General features: G+C 38.7%; 1 protein-coding gene and 1 pseudogene across 7 annotated transcripts in view; both read left to right on the forward strand.

Moving 5' to 3' along the window:
* ZBTB44 (zinc finger and BTB domain containing 44) overlaps positions 1-14,345 on the forward strand; it is a 75,355-nt gene extending 61,010 nt beyond the window's left edge. For 2 of the 7 annotated variants that reach the window (XM_075564073.1, XM_075564079.1), the window contains 3 exons: positions 3,590-3,753; positions 4,805-5,105; positions 7,260-14,345. In XM_075564073.1, coding sequence (XP_075420188.1) covers positions 3,590-3,753; positions 4,805-5,105; positions 7,260-7,542 — 748 coding nt within the window. In that variant the 3' untranslated portion in view covers positions 7,543-14,345. The remainder of the gene's footprint in view (positions 1-3,589; positions 3,754-4,804; positions 5,106-7,259) is intronic. The other 5 variants (XM_075564075.1, XM_075564080.1, XM_075564076.1 and 2 more) reach the window with 4 other exon arrangements.
* Positions 14,346-17,040: 2,695 nt separating this feature from the next.
* LOC142422511 (glyceraldehyde-3-phosphate dehydrogenase-like) lies at positions 17,041-18,026 on the forward strand (annotated as a pseudogene).
* Positions 18,027-23,286: the final 5,260 nt, after the last annotated feature.

Consider the following 23,286-nt stretch of genomic DNA (forward strand, 5'->3'; position numbering starts at 1 on the left):
GCAGTAAGCCAATAAGCCTTCTAACAACAAGTAACTTTTTATTCATATCAACCCAATATTGGGTATCCAAGATTTTATAAATCTTTAAGAGAAGCCTCATCTTTCTCTCACAATGTCCTGCTTGATAAGACTCCTGCTTAACTCCCTCCAGATCATTCCCACTCTCGCATACTGCATTCTAGCTACATTAATCTAGTTGTGAGATGTTTCCGATTTGTTCCTGGTTTTTAGACGTCCCCTCTGCTTTAGGGCCATTCCCTCAAATGCTTTCCTTCCAATTTTTACTTTATTGACTACTTCTGGGCTTTCAAACGACTATCTTAAGTGTTGATTTCTCAGAAAAACCTTGCCTAACCTCTAGTCCTGACCACTAGCCCTTTACTATTATTCTATCACCCATTGCAATTCTCTGATAATTATATCTCTCCCAATGTTTAATGCGCACTCCAGTGAATGATTGAACAACGCCGAGAATTCAAGACCGATCTAGAAATGTAGTTTTTGAAAGCTTTGAAGGATTCAAAGGAGTCAAAACAAAGTTCATTGTTCTTGAATCCCTTGCCCTCTAGGAGTTCAGTCTATTTTGGAAAAGAAGAGATTGAAAATAGACATGTAAACAGTGAAGTGAAGAGGCTTCTATTCTGTATAGAAAAGTACCTAACTAATCCACTTCCTGCTGGAGGTGAGATTGCATTTTGAAATCTGAGTAGGTATTAGCTAGAAACAAAAGTAGGCAAATAGAGGAAGTCAAATGTGCAAAAGCGCAGTGCTGACAGATTATGACATATTTGGGGAATTACTTGGAATAAGGTCTCTTTGTGCTACAAAGAAGTTTTGTTTTGGTTTTTATTTTGATTTTTTAAAATAATTTTATTGAGAGCTCTTGCAATGCTTATTACAGTCCATGCATCACTTGTATCAGGCATAGTTATACATATGTTGCCATTATTTTCTAGACAGCTACTTTCTAATGAGCCCTTGATATCAGCTCCTCTTTTTTAACCCCTCCTCCCCCATGACCCCTTGGTAGATTATAAATTATTATTTTCATGTCTCTCACCAACCATCGTCTCCCTCCCCGCATGGTTTCCATTGTTCTCTCCCCTGGAGGGATGAGTGTGGTTGTGAGTTGATCATTTCCCCCTTCTTTCCTTCCTACCTGCCCTCCCTTTCACCCTTTCCATCTGGCCCATTCCTGCTCCTGGGTTGTGTATGTCCTGAGCTTTTATCTCTTATCTACAGCTGTGTACATGCTCCAGCTAATCCAAAGTGAGAGGCATCACTGGGGTCATGGTGGTGGGGGTGAGCAAAGAGGTTTTTAACTTTACTCTGAAGATAAGTGACCTATAGTAAGGTTATAAGCCACCATATGATTTAGTTCAAGAGCTTTGTGTTACCATGAGGAGGATACTAGTGGGTTGGGGTACTAGAGCAGGAGTTATTAAGGACCAGAGAGATGAAAGCTATTTTGTGTTCTTATGTCCAAGTTTAACCTAAGATGTTGGAGCTCCTGGACAATAACATTGCTTTGCATGTCACCTGTGCACCACCACCCCACAATACGAAACAAGACATTGCCATTGAGTCTATTCCGATTCTAGTAGCAATCCTATATAGGGTTTCTGTAGCTTTATAAATCTTTTTTTTCCCCAATCATTTTATTGGGGGTTCTTTTAGGTCTTATTGCAATCCATCCATTGTGTCAAGCACATTTGTACATTTGTTGCCAGCATCATTTTCAAAACATTTTCTTTCTACTTGAGCCCTCATTTTTCCCCTCCCTCCCTCAGGAACCCTTGATAATTTATAAACCATTATTTTTTCATGTCTTATACTGACCGATATATCCCTTCACCCATTTTTCAGTTGTCCATCCCCCTGGGAGAGAGTTATATGTCAATCATTGGGATCAGTTCCCACTTTTCTCCCCCTACTTTCCCCTTACCTTAACCTCCTGGTATCGCTTCTCTCCTTATTGGTCCTGAGGGGTTTATCTGTCCTGGATTCCCTGTGTTTCCAGCTCTCATCTATACCAGTGTACATGCTCTGGTCTAGCCAGCTTTATAAGGTAGAATTGGGGTCATGACAGTGGGGGCGGGGGGGAGAAGTATTAAAGAACTAGAGGAAAGTTACATGTTTGATACTGCACACTGACTGGCTGGTCTCTTCCTTGTGACCCTTCTGTAAGGGGATGTCCAATTGTCTACAGATGGGCTTTGGGTCTCCACTCTGCACTCCCTCTCATTCACATTGATCTGATTTTTTGTTCTGGGTCTCTGATGCCCGATACCTGATCCCATGGACACTTCATGATCACACGGGCAGCTGTATAAATCTTTATGGGAGCAGAAAACCTCATCCTTCTCCCTTGGAGTTGCTGGTGGGTTTGACCTGTTGACCTTGTATTTAGAAGTTTGTTTCTTGCCTGACTGCCACCAGTATTAACCATTACTGTAAAGGATTTCAAGAAGTCTGTTTTATTCAACAGTTTTATTGCCACTTCATGTACATACCATACAATTCAGTAGTTCAGTCATATCAAGAAGCTAAACAATCTACCACAATCAATTTTAGAATATTTTCTTCTTTGTACTCAGGGTTACTACTGAAAAAAATTTTTTTTCTCAATTTTAGCAAAAACACACCCACCAAAGCATTCTCCAGTTCAACCACTTTTACATGTATATAATTCAGCATCATTGATTATTCTCTGTGTTATACAACCATTATTGATATCCCTCTCCAAATTATTACATCACTATTAAAATGAACTCAGCGACCCCTAAGCACAATCTCTTCCTCCTTCAATCATGGTAACCATAGATCAAGTTTGGTTTCTTTGTGTTTTTTTAGTAGTTTTCGTGATATAATATTTACATATCATACACTCTCATAGTTAAATTGTTTTGAAAAAGAGTTGTATATACATCATCACAATCAGTTCCACTCTTCTCTCCCACATTCATTGATTGCTCCCCAATTCCATTCTCACACACACACACACACACACACACACACATTCCTGGTACCCCATTGCGTCAGTTATAGTTTCTCTGCATTCCTTCTTTGCTTCTTAAACTGGGAGATCTAACGGGAAGAACAGGAACAACAACAACAAAAAGAATATAAATATAAAAGAAATGAGAAATAAAAGACCACCCGCAATATTTTAAAAGCCAGAGAAGAAATTTCTGTCATGGAACAATCTAAAGATATGTGAGCATTGAGCAATTCCTATTGGGTCAAGAGAGGGGTCAACTATTATGGTTAGATCCATCATAATTAAGTTGACAATAATCTCTATCTGATACTAAAGCTGTTTGAGTCCCTCACCTGTGACTTTGATCCCTTTGATAAGGAATCAAAGCTTTTTCTGACCAGAAAGCAGCTCTGCAGATGAAATTTTGGATTTCCACTATCCTCCCTGACCTTATAAATTGAGTGTTCGTAATTTAAGCCCTGAGACTTTTCCTTTTCTCAGGAAGTCTTTAAGTTAGATCACAGACATGTTTGTTCAGCATTAAAATCAGAGCCTAGTTGCCTTCTTTGTTTTTTGTTGTTGTTGTTGTGTTGTTTTTGTTTTTTTTAGATTGGAAAATGTTCAGTATCCCTACCAACTCTACATTGCTCCTTCTACCAGCAGCACAGAGCGGCCAAGTCCAAATGGTCCAGACAGACCTTTTCAGTGCCCAACTTGTGGGGTGCGATTCACCCGCATTCAGAACCTAAAACAGCACATGCTCATCCACTCAGGTAATGCCATTTTTCCTGGTCATGTATCAATTAAGCTCTTTGAAACATTTTATTTTGGAATACAGTTAAAAATAGAAAATGGATACTTTTAATTTTTAAGAACTTTCTGGGAGTCAGAACCTGAGTAGGTATATAAAGCATGTGATTTAGAAGGGTATATACATAAATGGATGTACTTTGTGCTGTTTGTCTTGTGGGTTTTATGTAATTTTGAAATTATTTCCAAATAAGTTTTTTAAACTATCTCTAGTGGGTGAATTCTGCGATCCTAAATTTCTCTGCTCTGATTATTGTGGGATTTTTTAGTATAAAAGTTTAGATAAATGACATAAAATAGATTTGAAATTTCAGTTCAATGATCATATAAAAGGCAACAAAATTTTTATGGGTAAAATTAAAGCTGTGATTTACTCTTCTGGAGATAAGCTTAATAATCCTTGTTCTGCCACTGTTTCCATGTGGTTTTGTTTAAGTCAAATTGACGGGGTTTTTTGGTAAGCTATGTTTCACTTACTAATATCTACATGTCTTCCCTGTCAGTATTATTCAGTATTGTGTCAGAATGCCGATTCTTCACGTTGAGTCTATCGTGACAATTATCCCTTCTTCCCTCCCTTTTTTTTTTTTCATTTTAATCTGAGATAGGGGCCAGCGAGAAATACTGATCAACTTACATCTTCTCAGTATAAACCTCCCTGTTGAAATAATAAGTATTGTTGCATGGAGAGTTCAGTTCTGTATAAATTTGTTCTGAAGTCTAAAATAGATAATTTAGAAAAGTATTGAAAAAACTCAGTTTGAATATTACATTACCCAATTTGTGCACCTTTTCCAGTCCCTTTTTGTTGTTTATTTCTGCTTAAAAACTACTCATTGATTTCTAGCATCTTTTCTGAAATAACAGATTAAAATTCCTTTTTTGCTGGTAATTTTTGTCTTCTCAAATTATCTATTGCTACAAAATGTGTTGTAAAACATATTCTGAAACTTTAAAAATGTGACATTATATTTTGCTGTAATGTAATATATGGGTTCTTTGGGGTTTTTTTAGGAATTAAACCATTTCAGTGTGACCGCTGTGGGAAAAAGTTCACCAGGGCTTACTCGCTAAAGATGCATCGCCTAAAGCATGAAGGTAAACGCTGTTTCCGGTGCCAGATATGTAGTGCCACTTTCACTTCCTTCGGGGAATATAAGCACCACATGAGGGTTTCCCGGCACATTATCCGCAAGCCTCGGATTTACGAGTGCAAAACATGTGGCGCCATGTTCACCAACTCTGGAAATTTAATCGTGCACCTGAGGAGTCTGAACCATGAAGCGTCAGAGCTAGCAAACTACTTCCAGAGCAGGTGAGGTGCACAACAAAAACCTAACCAGGAAAACTGCTTTCTAAACTCTCTCTTCCTGCTTTTGGGTAGAGCAGCCTCCTGTGTTTTCTGTCAGGTTACCATTTCAAATTCCCACTGTCCGTATGCTGATCTCCTATTCTGATAAAATTTTGCTGAATCTTCTGAGTATATGAACTTATAAATATTTTTGTAGTTGATATTAAAATTCTTTTCTATAGAACTAAACAACTCAAACCTCTGGGTTTTTGTTTTGTTGGGTTTTTATATTAAAGTAATTCTGTAGTGGATCTTAAATACATTTTACTGGAAATGTTGTCAAGTGATAGTGAACCTGATGACTTCTGAGACTCTGGGTTAATTTTTTTTTTAAGGGCAAAAGCCTGTATTTGGGTTAAAATTTTTTAGGCAGTTTTCATTTTTTCAGAATTGTTTATAAAGGAAACGGCATTTGTCTCAATAAGAGTGTGACTGAAATTTCAGCAGCTGTAATTGATAGATCAAATTTTAAAAGTTTTTCTTTCAGTCTAGAATTCCTTTAATGTGCATAGTTCCTAAGAGTCACTTTTTTCTTGTATTGTAGTGACCTGAACTTTAGTCTGAGCTGCGCCACTAAAACTCACTACTGAGCATATCACTTTAAGGAGGAGGCAGCTCGAAACCTACCAAAAATGAAATAGAACTTTTAAATTAAATAAGAGTGTTCCTAAGGTCTTCTCTAGACAGAAGTTGTTATTATGTTGTTTAAAAAATGCATATCAGTATTGAACATCTGTAGGAATTCTTGCTGTTGTTGGGAACATTAGAGCTGATTTTTACTCATGATGACAGGATGTGACAGGATTGCCCCATAGAGTTTCCTAGCATGTAATCTTTCTCAGAGCACCTCTCCAAGCCTTTGTCTCACGGAGCCCAATAAGTGCTATCAAGCAGCCACTCACTTACCTGTGGCACCACCAGGACTCCTGTAGGAAACCTTTAATAATTCTGAAATCTGATTATTCTATCATAAAATAAAGATTATGTCTATCATTTATTTAGGTCTAACATAATGTTCCAGGTGGCCATTTTAACCAACTAGATAAGGTTATCTCTTGTCTAACATGTGGGAAACTTTAAAAAATATGTAACAGGATGCTTTAAAAGGAAAGTTTTAATTTTTTTTATTAATGCTAAGCAATTATAAAACAACCTGAATTTTACTAGTTTGTGATGTTCCTAGGATAATAAACAGAAATAAAATATAAAGCATCTAAGCCTACAAAGACTTATTTTTTAAATATTTCTGTTTGACTTTTAAAATGCTTACTGTAGAAAGTTCAGGAAAATATGAAGAAATTTAAAACATTGCTGATCACACTTCTTTACCCTATTGTTAAATAACTCCTTTTGGAGGACTAAATATAATCATTATTGTGGCATTCATTTCCAAATTCTTAATAGTGATTCATTTTTATATAACAAATCTAATAGCAAGATACATGTAATTGATTTTTAAATTTCACTATTTAATTTATGCGCAAGGACTTTCTTAACTAATTGATATCTAGTAAATAATATAAAAGCAAGGTTTATCCAGTGAATAATTCAAGAAAAATAAGAATAAATTCTGCAAATGATCTTTGCATTAGTGAGCATGTTAATTGACTTTGTTTTATATAGATCCTCCTATACATAGAATTTTAAAACTGGAGTTCACAGTAATTAAAAATGGTAACTAACCTTAAACCTGTTGGTGATATTCACTGCGGTCCAGACAGTGCTGACACATAGCGACCCTATAGGACAGGCTAAAAACTGCCCCTGTGAGTTTCCAAGACTGTAACTCTTAACAGGAGTAGAAAACCTCATCTTTCTCCCAACGCTGCTGGTGGTTTCAAACTTCTGACCTTGCTAGTCGCATCCCACCTGTTAACCACCAGGGCTCCTTTTTGTTGGTAAGGAGAGTTAATTACTCTGTTCTTAGGGATGGTTTTAGTTCATATTTAGGGAAATTTACAAGTTGAAAGTTATTTGACTTTCATTTTTTAAAAAACTTAATTTTCATTTCACTAATCCTTGAATTATCATGTTTTACAAATCATGTCTTTTTGCTGTATCTTATCTATTGAGATTTTGGAAATTAACTCTGTGTTTTAACCTTTGCCTTTTATCTAGTGATTTCCTAGTACCGGACTACTTAAACCAGGAGCAAGAAGAGACCCTTGTTCAGTATGATCTTGGAGAGCACTCCTTTGAAAGCAGCTCCTCTGTTCAAATGCCTGTCATTTCCCAGGTCTCCTCCACCCAGAATTGTGAGAGCGCTTTTCCCTTGGGGTCTCTTGGTGGGCTGGCGGAAAAGGAGGACGAAATGCCAGAGCAGCCAAAGAGCAGTGCCTGTGCAGAGGCAACCAGAGAGGACCTCCCAAAATCAGAGCTGTCTTCTATAACTATTGAGTGATTTTGTGGTTTGGCTTCATTTTTTATTTTTAGAAAGTGCCTGTGCTTGGTCTTATACATTTATATTTAATTTAACTTTTTAAACAACAACAAAAAAGAATTTGGGAAAGAATTTTTTTTTATAGTTTGGAAGCCCTGCAACTGATGTTTTATTCCTCATGATGAGATACTGCTTCTTGAATTACATAATATAGTATAATATTGAAGTGTAACAGAAAATTGAAGACTTAAGAAAAATCAGTAAATTTAAAATATAGATGAGTTTCTTCTTCCATTGTAAAAACAAAGCTAACAGCAGCATTAGATAAAGAAGAAATTAGATTATTATTGACTTTCTTGAGATGGAAGAGTAACCACAAATACATTACTAAACAGAGGTTGACAAACGATTAAGTAAAGCTTTACTCTTATACTAAAGAAAGTCATGGAGTCTTTTGTAAAGCCTATTGTTTTTGGAAGTATTTATGGTCTAGTTTTCTTTAAAATTATTAGGGCAAATATTTCTGAAACCCAACTTAATCTCTAAGCTTTGTCCATCTCTAGTATTCTTTTTTTATGGTCAAAAATTGGAATAAGCATTTCAAGTACCTATTGATTGAGAATAATCAACTGTACACGAAATGACCAGGCCTGGATGAAGATAATCCAGTAGGAAGTATGTTGTAAGAACTCTTTTTAATACTGGTTTTGTGACAGTCATGTTAACCTGGGTTTTGACTTGTAATGCCTGGCTAATTAGTTCATTGCTAAAGTCAGTTTTCCTCTTCTCCCATCACCATACTTTCTCTTGTGTATTTTAATGGGCTACTATGTAAAGGAAAAATATTGGAAATAGTCTATTTTATATATAGGTTTATGTATCATTGGGGATGTTTTTTTTTTTTTTTTTTCATTGGGGATGTTTTATTGTGCTCTTTTGGACAAAACAAAAAATTCTTTAAGGCTACATTCTTAAACCAACTAAGGTTTACAGAAATTCCATATGACAGTGATATATTATCCTTGTTCCAAAATATTTTCAGATATTGCCAAGTTTATTAAAAACAGTTACTATAGTTATTCATACAAGTAAGCAATAATGTAAAAGAAATGCTATTATCAATGGTTCATAAATTTATTTGGGGGAAAATGAGAATTATGAAAATTAAAAGCTAAAAACAACAAATAACATTTTTGCTGCTAAGAGTGCAACTTAATATTTGTAGTTGAAACTTACGATGCTCTTGACTAAGGTATATATTTTTTATTTGATACCATTAAAGCACAACTAATCTTGATCCTAAACACTCTTGGGTCCATGAATTAAGAACGTGTGACTAACTCTCTTCCTGTATCTAAACCCAAAGTTAAATAATTAAGAAAATACCATATTGGATTCGGAATAAAAGAAGTAAATGCAATCCCCTAGCCAAAACACAAGATCAAAATTTTGCTTAGGGACTGGACTTTAGTAATTAAAATTTTTTTAATTATGTTTACATTGTAATTTAAATTTTTAAGTGATTCATTTTAAATTGGCTAATTGTATATGTAATATATTTTCCCACAAATGTAAAGGAAAGGGAATGTAAACTCATTATGATTTACTTGGGCTAAGATTCTCTTCCCATATTCTGCTGTACTTAATGACTTGTTTCTAACTCTCTACCATACTCATGAACCTGTTTGCCCCTTTGCACCCAGACATAGGTCTACTATTACGTATGAGTTATGAAGCGAAACAAGATTTTGATGGGCTTGTCTATAAGCTGTAATGAGCTCTCAACATTTTTATTTCTTTACTAACAGAGTTGAAATCTGCAGCAGACTGTGTCACTGATTTACCCTAGCACAGTGTCTCCACTGGAAAAGGCAGGAATTACTATTTTAATGTCATATGTATTCTTTGAAAATTGTTACACCTATCAGTAGATCCGTCTCAAAGTTAATTCTTTAAACCTTCATAGTCAACACAAAGAATACGTAAAATTATGACCAGGAATCATTGTTCTCAGTTCTAAGAGTTACTTAAAAAATCAAGGAAGGGAGAAAATGGGCTGAGGAAAACAGAAGTCAGTGTGTAGGAATCTTTTGGGGTTGTGTACATCCCTTATCCCGAGAACTGTGCCTTTAGAGAGTCCTGCACCGGTGTGGCAGTTCCTAGGCTGCCTGCCTGTTCTCAGAATGAAGGGTCACCATGACTGGCTATTTTTTCCAAAATGGAAAATGTAAATTTCTTGTTGCACAGTTTTCCAAGTTGTATGGGAAATTTGACTATACTGTGAAACTGCATTGTTTGTGAGCTGCCTGATCTTATCAATATAGGAAATGAATCAATACTTAACCAAATGATACAAACAAAAGCTTTGTTTCTTTTTCAGTGAAGCGCTTCACGTTGATGAATCTGTTTAGGAAACTAAGCTGTAAGGGGAACTTGTAGTATTTTTATTAAATTTGTTTAGAATTCAACTAAGGGAAAGAGCCGGATGTGTTATTTTTACCAGAAAATATGGAAATGTTGCAGAGCCAAAAGCCAGTTACAATACCCCAACCATCAAATTGCCAATATAACAAAGCATAAAAATATTTTACTTTAATAATTTTCAAACAAACCTACGTAGTTGTCTTTCTTAAGGCCTAAGAAGGTAACTTTGTGATATTTAAAGGGCTTAAATTTTAGGATGCAGGTTAAATTGCCTTTTTAAAACTAAACATTTTATAAGAAAAGATTTTATTGTTACCTGTTTATGTGTCACATAAGTAATGGTGCACATTAGAAATTGAGCAGAGATCTTCACGATGCTGGCTGCAGCATGTGGCCCTGCCATCCTTCTAGCCTGGGAACAAATAGGCGACTATTTCTTTTGCATTTTGAGGTTTCTATAAATCATACAGATGGAAGTCATTCCCCACAAATATATTCAAATGGATTTTTCTTCATTTGAGTTCCAAGTAATTTTCTTAATTTTTTTATTTCATGTAATTAGTTACATATTGCTTACTTTAAAAGTTCTCAATTACAGTGAGATAAAGTGTACTAAAATGTTTAAGTAATGTCACTGAGTCAACCATTCTGGCTTATTTACAGTAATTTGTAATTTGGTTCCATGTATTGACACGTGCCCTTTGGAATTAACAAAAAGCAACAAAAATAAACCTTGTATTTTAAAAAATCAGTTTACCAAATATTAGCAAGTGTGAAAAGTTGCTTCCAGCCACTGAAGCAGATTCCCTGGACGCCAGAGCGGGAGCTTTTGAAGCTCTCACAAATGTTCTAGTCCTTTATTTCCTCTCAGTTTATAATCTCCCCTTAATCTAAAAAGTGACTGGTTATCTATTTTTGGATCTCATTTTGAAGATTCTCAAAGTGATTTGAGTGGGTTGTAGATGAAAATACATGATGTATTAGCTGATGGCCACTCTCTCCTCCTGTGCCACATAGACTATTCTGACGACTGCTGCTGCAGGCGTGACCAATCCAAACTGGGTAACATTGGAACTGATTTCATGAACAAGATACTTAAAGCCTTTTTTTTTTTTCTGGCAGCTGTTTTTATTATTTGTTAGCAAAACAAAAACATTTATTCTGTCACCCTCACCTCTCTTTTGCTCATTTGAAAAATGTGAAGTTCTAACTCTGAAATATACACCCAAGTGAGGAAGAATAAATAATTTTCCAGATGTAATATTGCCTTGAATAGCCTAGAAAATTTAGTATATGGAAGAAACAGATCTAAAGTTGCTAAAAAGGTGATAGTAATAGTAAATGTTTTTACTGTAAATTATTGACAAAATATGCTTAGTAATATATATTAATTTTGAAAGCTATTAAGGGAAAAGTGTATAGGAACTAATTATGTGGGGGGTTTTTTTAGTTGTTTTTTCTGAAGCAGTGGAGCAGAGTAGAAAAGAAACTTAAAAACATCTATGAGGAATATTTATAGCTAAGCACACATAAGGCTTTAAGCAGAAATCATCAAATGTCACATTATTTTGCCTATATACATTTTTCTCTTTCAGTATCATTTTTGCTTGATATAATGTGGTTTCAGAGGATATTTTTTTATGGAATGCCCTCAGCAAATGAATTGCCAAAAACAATTTAAATTAATTGGAATTGGCCCAGTTTCCAGGTTCAACTAAACACTTACTCTGTAGCTGTTTGATTTCATATTTTAAATTTGTGGAGCTATAACATGTAGAATTTAACCTGTATCAGAGAATAGAGGAAGACCCTTGAAACTTGGGCCATCATTGTCTCTTTTTTTAATCATTTTACTGCATCATAGTGATTATATTTTTATGATTGAAAAATAGTTTTTACAAATAGTAACACACCAGAGGTGCCAGGTGATGTTATTGGAATGTCCGCTTAGCAGTGTCTTAACAAATGAGACTGCCTTGAAAGCTTACATGTTACTTAAGTCAACTTCCTTTATGTACGTAGGGTCCAGGCCAGTTCGAGTTAATATCAAGGTTCCTGGGTCCATAATAGTTTACAAAGTTCAGATCACTGATTGAGAACAATTTTTTTTTTAACTTTTGGGATTTTTATTTCAGTTTGAAGTGCCTGGTTTATAAAATCAAATCCTTTCATCTTTACCTTTCTATTTTAAATTGACTTCTTTTGCTGGTTAATCTCAAAGCTATGGACACGGTTTTGATTATCTATTAATAAAATACTTGCTTTTGATGGTTTGGGAGGCTATGGTATCACAACTATTAAATTGTCCTTGTTTTCCCAATTGCCACTCTAGCCATATCCAGATTGAATTATTCACTTAAAATCATTTTAGTCCCCAGTAAGTTAAAAATTATCCTGTGAGAAAATATTCAGTTTACCAAAGTACATGGACTTCAGCTAAGAAAGGAAGGATCCGCTGTCCTGCTTCAAGAGAAACGCCAGCACTCCTCCTAATGCTTACTGCTTCCCTCAGTGTTGGCGGGCGCTGTGCTCATTTCAAGACGGGGAAGCCTTTTGTGCAGTTTCTAGGAACCTTTCTTTTCTAGAAAAAGCATTTTCTCTAATTGTAAGTGTTTTCTTTAGTGATGTGTTGCATTTAGCGATCAGTTTCATTCTCAGCCTGACCTACATATGTAAGCCTCTCATACTGAGAGTCAGTGAGGTTTTGAAAGTTGCACTGCTTCACACCGTTCAGGTGCCTGGTGGTAAACCTTACCAGGGATTTGGAAGGTGTAAGATCATAAACTACTCATTTTCTTCCTTGTGAAAATTCTAATGCTTATATTCCAAGGTATTTTTTTAAAAATCTAACAGTCTCTGTTAGAGTAAAATCTGGTTTTCATCCAACTTCCCAGTACTATATTTAATCTCTCTGTTTTTCCTGGTGCTTCCTCCTGCATCAGATAGAGATTGCCTCCCTCTGTGTAGGGCACCCCTGTGGCACCTTATATCCAGCTTGGAGGATAGTATTTGGCGATTTGTGCCTCTACTGTCTTTTCAAAAGCCATTTTATAAAACTCCTAGGTAGCCTATTTTAATATTTAAATATATATATTTGTGACAGATACTTATAGAAAGGCTTTTTTTATGTTAAAATTTCCGTATTCCCATTTTTAAGATAAATTTAAGCTTTCCAAGATTATTAGTTGTCTTTTCCCAAAGCGGCATAATGAGAAAGTCAGATTGAGTTAACAGATCATAATTCAGTGATAGAAGAAATTCATGTTTGGTTAAAGAAGATAGATGTGAAGGAAAAAATTGTTTTGATATGACAGAAATTAATTTTTTAATTGTGCATTTTATTTCTGCGATTTCATATTTGCTGCTAATAGTAAGTAGCTGAATATTTTACAGGGCTAACGTGGATGAATTTGGTTCCATTTTAAAACTGAAGTACTTTCTAGTGCAACCAGCCTAAAGGGAAACCACGCCACAGTCTTCCAGACGGGTGACTGATTGCTTTGTTCTGCTGATGCATGCTTTAATATTTTGTCTGTAGTCGGGCATCATGGAAGTTTGGAAGGGACTTGTTTACCCTGCCAGTTACAGCATCACGAAACTTTGGGCACTGGCATTTTGTGAAACCCTTGAAGAAGGGCCCTGCCCGTGGGGAATGTGAAGTGAATTCTGTAGATGGGTGTTTCTTGTCTTCTCCGCCTCTTGTAGAACAAATACAGTTCCCTTAATCGTGCCAGCCCCCACCTCAGCAGCTCTGTATCCAGTTGTCACCTCTTTCCTTGGCGACGGTGTCCATAGCTAAGTTATTTGGCATGTTTGACTTTCAACAATAAAAAAATGGTTTTGGGTTTTGTTTTGTTTTGTTTCTTAAAAACATATACAATGTCAGAACTTAGCATTTTATATACTAGTATCGTATTTTACAGGAACCATAGTTCTTGGTGGCTTACATATATATAAATATATATATATATATTTTTGTGACTTTTTTGTAAACTAAGTGCCGTTTCAACGTTACAATCATTTTTAGAGTTATTGTAATCAATGTGAATATCATGTTTTTGAAATCTGTTCTGAGCCTATAGTGTTTGCTTTGTGAACATATGTGTATTGTATATATTCTGTATAGTTATTGTACTGAAATATTAGCCTGTTTGATATACGGAAAGTATGTATTGAGTACCTTTTTGCTAGCTTGGTTGTTTAATCTTTTTTAAAACGGTTTAAAATTTTTTTCCAAAAAAATCTTAAAATTGGCCCTTATTACATGGTCAAAAATAAAGTTGCAGATAGGGGAATGGGCAGGGGAGAAAACTAGTTTTGAGTGTCTTTAAATAGAAAAATGAGACGAAGGGTTTGGGGTGTTTTTGTTTGTTTTCTCATTAAAATGTCTTAATGCTTTATGCAGTAAAATGTCCTGCTGTTGTTATTTATCATTGGCTGGAAGGAAGATTGGTGGTGTTGGTTAAAGTCAAGTGGATGAGAAAAACCATAAGGTGATTTATTATTTAAACTTTCATTGGGATTTTACAAATTATAAAGTTTTAAAACATTGGTCAGCTTCTGGGGCAAGTTTATAGATAAATAATTGGGACTTTTTATTAACCAGGAATAAATATGTCCTAAGTACTAAAGAAGTTAGCAAAATAGAATCAATATGATATAGCTTCCGGGGTAAGTTTAGATGAATCATTTGGGACTTATTTTAACCAGGAATAAATTTGTCCTAAGTAGTAAAGAAGTTAACAAAATAGGATCGGCATGACATACTAACAGCTTAAGGAGGGAGATTTGCTTATGAAAAACAAATCTCATACTTTAATGTAATTACTTTTTTTGTATGAGTAATCTTGTACAGATGGAAAAACTGACTCAGGTAAAACATACTCAATCTTAAAAGAAATTATTCTCCAGCAAACTGATTTAGAATTACAACAGCCTTGGAAGCAGAGAAAGCTGTCTTATTTTGTTTTCATAAACTCTTGCTTGCATTTTTTCCTTCCCCTCTTTTCGTTGTTAAAGCCGCCCATAGAACAAACATGTCATTGAGCTTCTGTGGGGCAGAGTTAGTATCGGACTAACGTTGCAGGACTTCCTCACACAATCCTCTGTTGGGAAAGTTGCATGAGGACATAACCCCAGAAAATTAAATTCCTGCAGTCCATTGTAAGTGGGGCCTAAGGCAGAAGAACAGACGTTGACAGTCTTGTAGCAGCGATATGGGGTGAGGGGGGGGGGTAACATGATATGGGGTATAACATACATGATAGATAACATGAACAGAACTCTGTACTGAATGCAAGTGACTCTACTTCTAAGATTAGCAAAAGCTCCTTTACATTTTTTAATATTTATAAAATGCTAATGCTTTTAATAATTTGGTGTTTAATAAAAATCCTGTTAGTAAACCGAAAAGTAATAACAAATGTCTGATCCCCACATTTTGTGTCCTTTATACTCATTGTATTGAGACATTGAGATGTGCTCTAAAATCTCTATCAGGGCAGGAATGTGAGAAATCTTGAATTAGTAGTCTGTATCTGTGGGCGTGTATCTCCTGACTGGAACTAACTACCTAAATTGAATCTCGAAACAACTGCTGTGAGCCAGGACAACAATTTTGTGGACAACATTGCCACTTTTGTCTTCCTGGGATCTCCTTCCCCATCAAGACCATAGTTAAAGGTTCTTGCACTGGGTTGAGATTGCCCAGTGTGCTCATGTAAGATACTTGATTGATTATCTGACATTCAGACCTCACCATCTAAACCTTCCAACAGCACACAGGCCATATTTATCATTGTACCAGGTACCAAATGCCACAGGCTCGGGGTTGCTTTACTGAAAGTTCCGACCTCAAGAAATTAATGGTGGTGTGTCTCTCTGGCTGGGTTCACTAGAACCTAGTCTTAAACATTTCACCTGATAAGCAAGCAGTGCCAGAAACACTTCCGTTCATTACGTTTGGTTTTGAATTAATTTTTGGTGGCGTGTATTCAGAAACCTTTTACAATTGCCGGTTTGTTTGTTTGTTTCTGACATCACACACATACACACACTTACATGACCCCATATGGTACCAAAACCTACAGTTAAACTTTGCCAAGAGAACGAAACCAGTGAAACGTGTGTGTGTGTATATAAAGAGATTGTCCCAAAGAAATGAGTCACTCCTTTAAGTCTGTCAGATGTTAGGCTTCTAACTCTCATAGATACAGGTGATAACCAATCCACAAGATGTTAGGCTTCTAACTCTCATAGATACAGGTGATAACCAATCCACAATTGGCAAGTTAGATGACAGTCTAGCTATGGAAGTAAATGGGTCCAGTGTCGGCAGGTAAGATGACAAGCTTCTGACTCAGGCTGCAGAGGCTAACAACTCTGAGGATTAACAGTGCTTGCTCAAGTTCAGGTTAGATGATAATGAGTAGGTTCAGGATCCAAATTCAGCATAAAACCAGAGCTTTGCCAGATAAAAATTTCTAAAAATACTGGAAGCAGGTCACATTCCCAAGGAAACTCCCTTTCCATTGACTGACTACTCATGGGGAATGGAGTACATTTACAGCTGCCAAACAGTTAAGAATCATGGCCCAGCCAGGTTGACCGAAACTTCACCATCACAGTCTCTAAAATAAATACAGGAGCAAAACTGGTAGAGAACTAACTGATTGCCCTAAGGGGATCGCCAAAGAGTGCTTTGGGATTTAAAGGCTAGAGATCTGGCTGGAGGTTTGAGGCAGGCAACATGGAGGAAATCACATCTGAGCTGACATCTGCCATCGAATCAATTCCAACTCTTAGTGACCCTGTGTGACAGGGTAGATTTACCCCTGTACCGTTCCAAGGCTGTAAGTCTTTAAGGGAATAGAAAGCCCCATCTTTCTCCCTTGGAGTGGAGGGTTAGCAGCACAACTACAGCAGGGCTCCCCGCATCTGATCTAGATAGTCCTTTATCAAAGGCATAGGATGTATTCCGGTAGAAGCCGTAAAAGGAGACTTATTCAGGAAACCACAGAGGCTCTCTGCTCCTCCTCGTGGGACAAGCAGCCACCTCCCATTCTCTTGCAGTCCCAGCCCCATCCCAGAGACACGATGGTGGAGGTTGGAGTAAAGGGATCTGGCCACATTGGGCGCCTGGTCCCCAGGGCTGCTTTCCTGTCTGGCAACGTGGGTGTTGTTGCCATCAGTGTCCCCTTCATAGATCTGGTCTACATGTTCCAGTATGATTCCACCCACGGCAAGTCCAACGGCACCGTCAAGGCTGAGGGTGGGAAGCTTATCGTCAATGGGAAGGCCATCTCCATCTTCCAGGAATGAGATCTGACCAACATCAAGTGGGGTCAGGCCGGTACTGAGTATGTCGTGGAGTTCACTGGTATGTTCACAACCCCAGAGGAGGCTGGGCCTCACTTGAAGGGCGATACCAACAGGGTGATCAAATCTGCCCCTTCTGCCAATGCACCCATGTTTGTGATGGGCATGAACCACGAGAAGTATGACAACTCCCTCAAGATTGTCAGCAGTGCCTCCTGCATCACCAAGTGCTTAGCCCCCCTGGCCAAGGTCATCCAGGACAATTTTGGCATCGGGGAAGGACTCAAGACCACAGTCCATGCCTTCACTACCACCCAGAAGACGGTGGATGGCCCCTCTGGGAAACTGGCGTAGTGGCCTGTGGGATGCCCAGAACATCATCCCCATATCTACTGGCACTGCCAAGGCTATGGGCAAGGTTATCCCGGAGCTGAATGGGAAATTGACATGTCCTTCCATGTCCCCACCCCCAATGTGTCCATTGTAGATCTCACCTCCCATCTGAAGAAAGCTGCAAGGTACAATGACATCAAGAAAGTGGTGAAGCAGTTGGCCGTTGTTCCCCTAAAGGGCATCATGGGCTACACTGAGGACCAGGTTGTCTCCTGTGACTTTAACAGTGACCCCCACTCTTCCACGTTTGATGCTGGGCTGGCATTGCCCTCAACGACCACTTTGTCAAGCTCATTTCCTGGTATGATAATGACTTTGGCTTCAGCAACAGGGTGGTGGACATCATGGTCCACATGGCCTCCAAGGAGTAAGAGCCCCCCCCCCCCCCAGAGCACCAGCAACAGCACTGGAGGAAGAGGAGGCCCTCAGCTTCTGGGGAGCCTTTGCCCCTAATTCAATCTCCCAACACACTTGAGAATATCCCATCCAGATCCCCTGAGGGAAGGAGAGGGCCTTAGAGAGCCTGAACTTGTCATGTGCCGTCAATAAAGTACACTGTACCCAGCCAAAAAAAGAAACCACAGAGATGAAGGTCGAGCATTCAGGTAATTAAAGCAGTCACACTGCTGAGTGTTTGCTGGCCACTGGGATAGGAAGAGGGGTGTGGCTGGAGATTTGTATCAGAATGTGGCCCAATCAGGGGAAGGCTGCAAGAATTTAAGTGGTAGATGGTAGTGCCACCTGAAGTGAGTGTCAGCCCTGGGCCGGTATAGCCCAGTTACCCATGCAAGTCAGGGTGAAAGAAGTTTTTGTTTGGAAGGTATGCCCACAGGCCACAGCAGTGCAAAACAGACTGTAATGTCCTGTTTGAAATTAGAAGACATGGAATATATAATTTGGCTTTAGAATTTGCCTTTTGGGAGTCACCTAGAGATGTTACACATTAGCAGGCGTCCAGGCAACAGCCAGCAGCAACTGTTAACTGAGCAAGCACACTCAAGTTCGCAAAGTGTTCAGCCAATCTCAGGTGTCTGTTGACTTGAGCAGGACCTAGCTTTTAATCACTAACAGGTAAATGAGAGAAGATTCTCAGCGCTGTCTGACCCTTGTAAGCACCGAGACTACTGCAGTGGACACAGGAAAACATTCATGCTGTGAGGTGGGCGGGCTGGCCAACAGTCAACCAGAGTATGAAGGCGGGGAGGAGGAAAGCCACGAGGTAAGAGTGCTCAGGTAAAGGGGACGGTGAAGACAAGAGCCCTGGCCTATTCCAGAAAGGAGGCCAGGACCCACTCCACTGTGGTTTGTTCGGAGGTCTTTGTGTGAAGAAGCGATGCCAAAGATACTGAAAAGTAAACGGACAGAAATGGGTGTTTCCAGGTGGACTCTCTTGCTCTGGACAAATTCTGAGGAAACTTCTTTGCCCACATCAGCCAAGGAGCAAGTTGCTCGGCGTTAGAAACCAAGAGCACTGCCAGTTCGTCGTAAGTTTTCATCATTCGCTCATCTTTTTTTTTTAACAGCTGTGTATTATATACATCCAAGTGTTTGGCTTTAATAAAACTTTAAAATACTATTACAAAGGGCCTTGGCCTGTTCCTTAGCCTGGCCAAAATGGCACAATGTGGATACTCCTTAGATATCCAAACACCTTCCAACATAATTGGTCTGAGTTTGATGACTTAGGACCATAATCTCATGGGACCACATAGGTCACAAAAATCATGATCTGCATCCTGAAGTCAATAGAGTCTGGGGTCTAAAAAGCATTCTCGTCATCCAAGACGCATTGAGGGTCTCTGTCTAGGAGCAAAACAGAAGGTAACTGAATCTCAGGAGGAAACCAAGCCTATTTAAGCCACAACCTTATGTACTCAAAATAACGATGATGGCTGGCTGCCACCACTGACGCAACCTGAGTCACAGTAGTTAGCACTGGATAATATGGGAGACCAATCAAGAGCAGAACTCAAAGTTCTTAACAAAAACAGTGAACAAAGGGCTCTCCCAAGACTGTCTGTGCTCTGAGGGCGCGATTTAGCAAACTAGGAGAGTAGCTCAAAAAATAAAAGCTATTACCAGACCAGTGCCCTACTTAAAAGCCAGTTTGAGCCCAAAAGGGTCCACTATTAATCAGAAGCAAAGAGGAAAACAAGGGGCCAGGGAAACCATCCTTGCCTCAAAGGAACATTGTGGGTGTTCTTCCAGGACGCATGTTTCTTTCATGGGCAGTCCATGGTACTTTCAGTGTTTGCCAACACCATATTCATATGCATCCATTGTTCCTCAGTCTTCCTTATACAATGTCCAGCTTTCACATCCGTATGAAGCAATTAAAAACACCATCGTTTGGTCCAGGTACACCTTAGGTCTCAGAGTAACTTCCTTGTTTTTCAACACTGAAGAGGTCTTGTGCAGCAGATTTACCGAATGCAATGTGTCCTTTGAGATCTCGACTGTTGCTTCCATGAGGATTTATTGTGGATCCAAGCAAAATTAAATCCTTGATAACTTCAATTTTTATCCCATGCTGTTACCTATTGGTCCAGCTGTGAGGAGTTTGATTTTCTTTACATTCATTTGTAATCCAGACTGAAGTCTGCAATCCTTGACCTTTAGCACTTGCCAGTATAATTTATATTTAGAATTGGTGTCTCATAGCCACTTACGTACATAAGGGGGCTTCCAACAGTTTGTGGAAATTTTTAATAGAGAATGGGATTTCACCACAACTTTTGAAGCCCCTTTGTGTATCTGACACCTAGGAGAAGTCAGTCTACATAAGTATAGACTGTCAGACGTGGCAGAGATTTCCTTTTCCAAAAAAAAAGCTTGTACATCAGCTTGGAGAAGAGTCCGGATTCGTCTTGCAAACTGAGTGTCCCAAAATTGCATACTTCCATGGAGTGCAGGAAAACCAATGTGGCCTAATGTCTGTAACCAGAAGAGCCACAGTCTTCCCCATGTGATTAGACTAGTACTGTCACCATTAGTTACCCCCTTCCAGGTTCTCATCCCCCAGGCTGCCAACAGACGCTAGTGATACCTTCAGGCCCACAGCCTTCACTCCTGAAACATGGGACCAAAAGCCCGAGTGTCCTCTCACCCAGAAGGGACGCCTGTAGCACGTTCAGTAGCATTAGTGTTCTACCAACAAGCTGCCATTCCTCCTTGCTAGGAGCATCCACAACCACTGTAGGACCAACCACGTTCTCTCATTGCCGTTTTTACAGGCATCAGCTGTGCAAGAAGTTAATTCCATTCCCTTCCCAGCCTCTCCGGAATTTGCTGCTTCTCTTTCCACCTGGATTCTTCCATGCTCACTTACTGGTTTGTTGCAACTCATATGTCTATCCGTGGGTTTTCCAGTTTCTCCTCTGCCATAAAATGTAGCTGGAAATATGGGTAGAGTGAGCCATGCCAACAACAAAGGAAAAACCGAGCTCAGGAATTCTTGAGTCTCCACTGGGAACCAGATGCTTAATCTGGACAGTCAATGTAGCACAACACCTAACACCTGGGTTTATTCCCCCTGGTTCCTACATGTCCCAAGAGGCCACCATAATAGTTGTACAGTCGTTTTTAGTGTAGACATGGAAGTTTGGACTCTGCTTCCCAAAAGTCATCTAGCTAGTGAAGCCCTATGAAAATCGAGACACACACAAAAAAAAAAAGAAAATCGAGACACAACGTAAGAGACCACAAATCCACGGCAATGGAAGGTATCTGGAGAGGACAAGGCAATGCAATTTAGACTCAATCTAAAACTTGGTCTGTTTTAACTTTTTAATGTGAATTAGGTGTGCTTATCATGTCATTTTTGCAACAAATAACATCAAATTCAACAAATATCAAACCTCCCCATTTCCCTTGTGTAGGTTATTGTCTTGCTGTTCACCCAAGTTATCACTTATCTGCCCTCTTGTCTATTACATCTCACCCCTGCAGTCATCTGTTTCTTTTGGTATGAAGACCTTTCCTTGATGTTTTTTCTTTATCAAGTGGCCTTATACAATATCATCCGTTATACTGACTGACTTCACTCAGCATAATGTCCTCCAATTCCATGAATGCCGTGAGGTGTTTCCGTCTCACCTCTGTTCTCTAGCCATGTGCAGTACTCTGTCATATTTAAAGAGGTGCAAGTGTACTGGACGCGACCATTTTGAAGGTTTTTCTTCTCGTTTTGAAAAGCAAAGATACATTGAGGACCGAGGTGTGCCTGACCAACACCATATTTTCATATGCACATGAAAATTGAACGTTGAATACCGAAGACTGAAGAAGAATCGATGCGTTTGAATGATGGAGCTGGTGAAGAATATTGAAAATACCATGGACTTTGAGATGGATGAAGACATCTGTTTGGAAGAAGTACAGCCAGAATGCTCCTTAGAAGGATCACTTGGAACATGTGATCAGGAGAAGCCAGTCCCTGGAGAAGGGCATCCTGCTTGGTAAAGTAGAGGGGCAGCCCAAAGAAGAAGGCCCTCAATGTGATGCATTGACACAGTGGCTGCAACAATGGGCTCAAACTTAAGAACAATTGTGAAGCTGGTGTGGGACCGCAAAGTGCTTCCCTCTGGTGCATAGGGTCTCTTGTGATGTCGTGAATCAGAGCCCAGTAGACAGCGCCTAACCACAGCAGCAGCCCACTGTGTGTACCCGCCAACGTTGATTCCATTCTCCCACAGATGGACACTTCAGCTTTTTCCATCTTTTTGCTGTTATGAATAGTGCTATGGTGAGCAGGAGAGTACATTTGTACATCTATACATAGCTTTTGCTATGTCCCTGATTTCTGTTGAGTATAGGTTCTCTACCAAGTAGGCTGTTGCTGGGTCATAGAGTGTTTCTATTCCCAGTTGTTTGAGGAAGTGTCACACCATTATCCATGGGTGTACGGTTTTACAGTCTCCCCCCACACCCCACACCCCAGCAGTGCTCGAGGGTACCAGTCTCAGACCACCTCCAGAAGGTGTTACTTTTTGAACGTAGCATCAATTCTGGGGTGAAGTATTTCGTGATTCTGATTTGCATTTGAAAGGCGAATGACCGGGAGCATTTTGTATTTGTTAGCAGCCTGAATGTCTCCTTTGGTCATCTGTTTATGTCCTCTACCTATTTTTGAAATAGGTTATTCCTCTTTTTCTTGTTAAGGTGTTGGAATTATGTAGAGATTTAGAGATTGGTCCCTAGTCTGAGATGTCATTGCCACATATTTGTTCCCAGTCTGTGGGTTTTCTTTTCACTCTGTGGGAGAAATCTTTTTTTTTTTTTGCCTTCATTTTCCCTTCATTTAAAACAACTTTTAAATGGGTCAAAAGAAGAAGTCTCACCATCCTTGCCTCTAAGGAGCACTCTGGCTGTACTCTTCCAAGACAGATTTGTTTATTCTTTTGACAGTCCATGATACTGTCAATATTCTTCACCAGCTCCATAATTCAAAGGCATCGATTCTTCTTTGATCTTTATTCATTGTCCAACTCTCACACATATGAGGCAATGGAGGGGTTTCCATGGCTTGGGTCAGATGTACCTTAGTCCTTAAAGTAAAAGCTTTGCTTTTCACTACTCTAAAGAGGTCTTGTGCAGCAGCTATACCTAATACAACAAATCGCTGGCTTGCCT

This window comes from Tenrec ecaudatus, chromosome 12, assembly GCF_050624435.1.
Source record: "Tenrec ecaudatus isolate mTenEca1 chromosome 12, mTenEca1.hap1, whole genome shotgun sequence".
Lineage (NCBI taxonomy): Eukaryota > Metazoa > Chordata > Mammalia > Afrosoricida > Tenrecidae > Tenrec > Tenrec ecaudatus.